The following is a 1,750-nucleotide window of genomic DNA, read 5'->3' on the forward strand; positions in this document are numbered from 1 at the left end:
AAAGATCCGCCTGCCTCTGCCTCCCAAGTGCTGGGATTAAAGGCGTGCGCCACCAGGCCCGGCTAATAAAACTAATTTTTAAAACTTAAAAAAAAAAAAGTTGACAAGAGTGTCTTCTTGTCTTAACAGCTAGGTGTGGTGGCTCATGCCTTTCATCATAGCACTTGGCAGGCTGAGGCACATGAGTGGTGAATTCAGATCCAGCCTGAACTGTACCATATAGCATGACCGCACCTTCAACAAACAAATAAACAAGAAAGAATCACTTAAGTGGAACCACTGCATGGTTGCCTTCCTGAACTTCATAATGAATGATTGGGTGGGGTGCTATCCAGACTGTTGTGTGTCAGTGATTTCTTTTTATTGCTAATTAGTAATTCATTTTGTATAAACCTGCGTAAAGAATTAAGCATGGCCCTGGACTTACCCTGTTTGTGTTGTATCTTAGGTTTCCTTTCTCTATTTTTCTTTTCTGTAGTCTAAGGTTGTGGGTGGCAGAGAAAATGGCAGTGACAACCTTCCTTCTTCACCTGGAAGTGGTGACCAGCCAGTGACGGATCATGCACCTTTTTAAGCTTTTCATAGCTCAACAGCCACAGGACACACGGAAGCACACCTTTATCATCACTTCTGCAACTCTGCACAACAGAGCAACCAACCAGGGCCAGTAAACAGCTGGTTTTGAGGACAGACTACCTGTTCATATGCAGATGTGGCTGCTGCTTGGCATGAGTTAGTGAACAGTCTTGTACATAGATGTTTTACACTGAAGTTTATAGATGAAGCAGATCACTGTGCCATCCTTTCCAGGGACACAGGAAGTGGATAGATTGGAGGGACTCAAGGGGTATTGAACTTGAACCCATGTTCTCTTTGGAAGTCTTACCAGAACTTGGAGGGAGGAAGTGTTGGGTATTAAATGAGCAGCATTTCCTGACCTGCCCTCCTCCCCTAACTCAGAAGACATATGCTCACTTAGGGTGCACTGCCTGGTCACAGTTTTTAATTGAGTCCGAGAAATCAAAGAGCTGTCCATTTTCTGAGACCCTAGAGAGGAAACATTATCAGCAACTGCCTAATTGTACACTAATGACCTGGCTTTGGCAGAAGCAGGTTACTATTTTTTAAATCAGTGGACTTTTCAAAATTGATTAGAAAAATAATTAGGCAAAGCAACTTTAGCTTCATCATTAAATAATACTATTTCTTTGAACTCAAGCTGAAATTCAAGCCTTACATTGCCTTATGCTTTGTTTATAATCTTTTTTATATCTATCTATATCTGCATATATATATATATATAGAGAGAGAGAGAGAGAGAGGGTTCTTTAATGGGTTCTGAGTACTATGTAGAATTTTACATCTTGCCAGTCTCACACTCTCCCTGTACTAGTCAATGCCTTTTATTTCTCTTAACACTCCTAGTGTGTGAAACTGGGTTCTCTCAAAGACTGGCATGTCCCACTTGTTCTCCATTCTATCCCACAAAGATGAGGCAGGAGGGATAAGAGAAGGCAAATAAGCCTCTGAATGAGGTGCCCAGCACAGTGCTATTTTGCTGACAGACAGCAGTGTTCTGGTCCACAGTTCCTGCCTGCTTTTCTACCACACAAAGGATGAATGAGATGTAGAACCAGCCATGCAGGTCAGATAGGGGATGTGGTTTTAGTTGAGCCAAAACTCTGCTGTCATTTTTCCTTAGGAGCTACAAAGATTTTTTTCCTGTTCTTTTTTTTTTTTTTTTTTTTTC

General features: G+C 41.6%; 1 protein-coding gene across 1 annotated transcript in view; it reads left to right on the plus strand.

The window, feature by feature from the left end:
- Tpd52l2 (TPD52 like 2) overlaps positions 1-1,750 on the plus strand; it is a gene marked incomplete in the record, with an annotated part of 25,423 nt that overhangs the window by 23,202 nt on the left and 471 nt on the right. Inside the window, 1 exon segment of the mRNA XM_008843297.3 lies at positions 479-1,724. Coding sequence (XP_008841519.1) covers positions 479-574 — 96 coding nt within the window.

Source organism: Nannospalax galili, unplaced genomic scaffold (genome assembly GCF_000622305.1).
Source record: "Nannospalax galili isolate Female #2095 unplaced genomic scaffold, S.galili_v1.0 scaffold160, whole genome shotgun sequence".
In the NCBI taxonomy this organism is placed as follows: Eukaryota; Metazoa; Chordata; class Mammalia; order Rodentia; family Spalacidae; genus Nannospalax; species Nannospalax galili.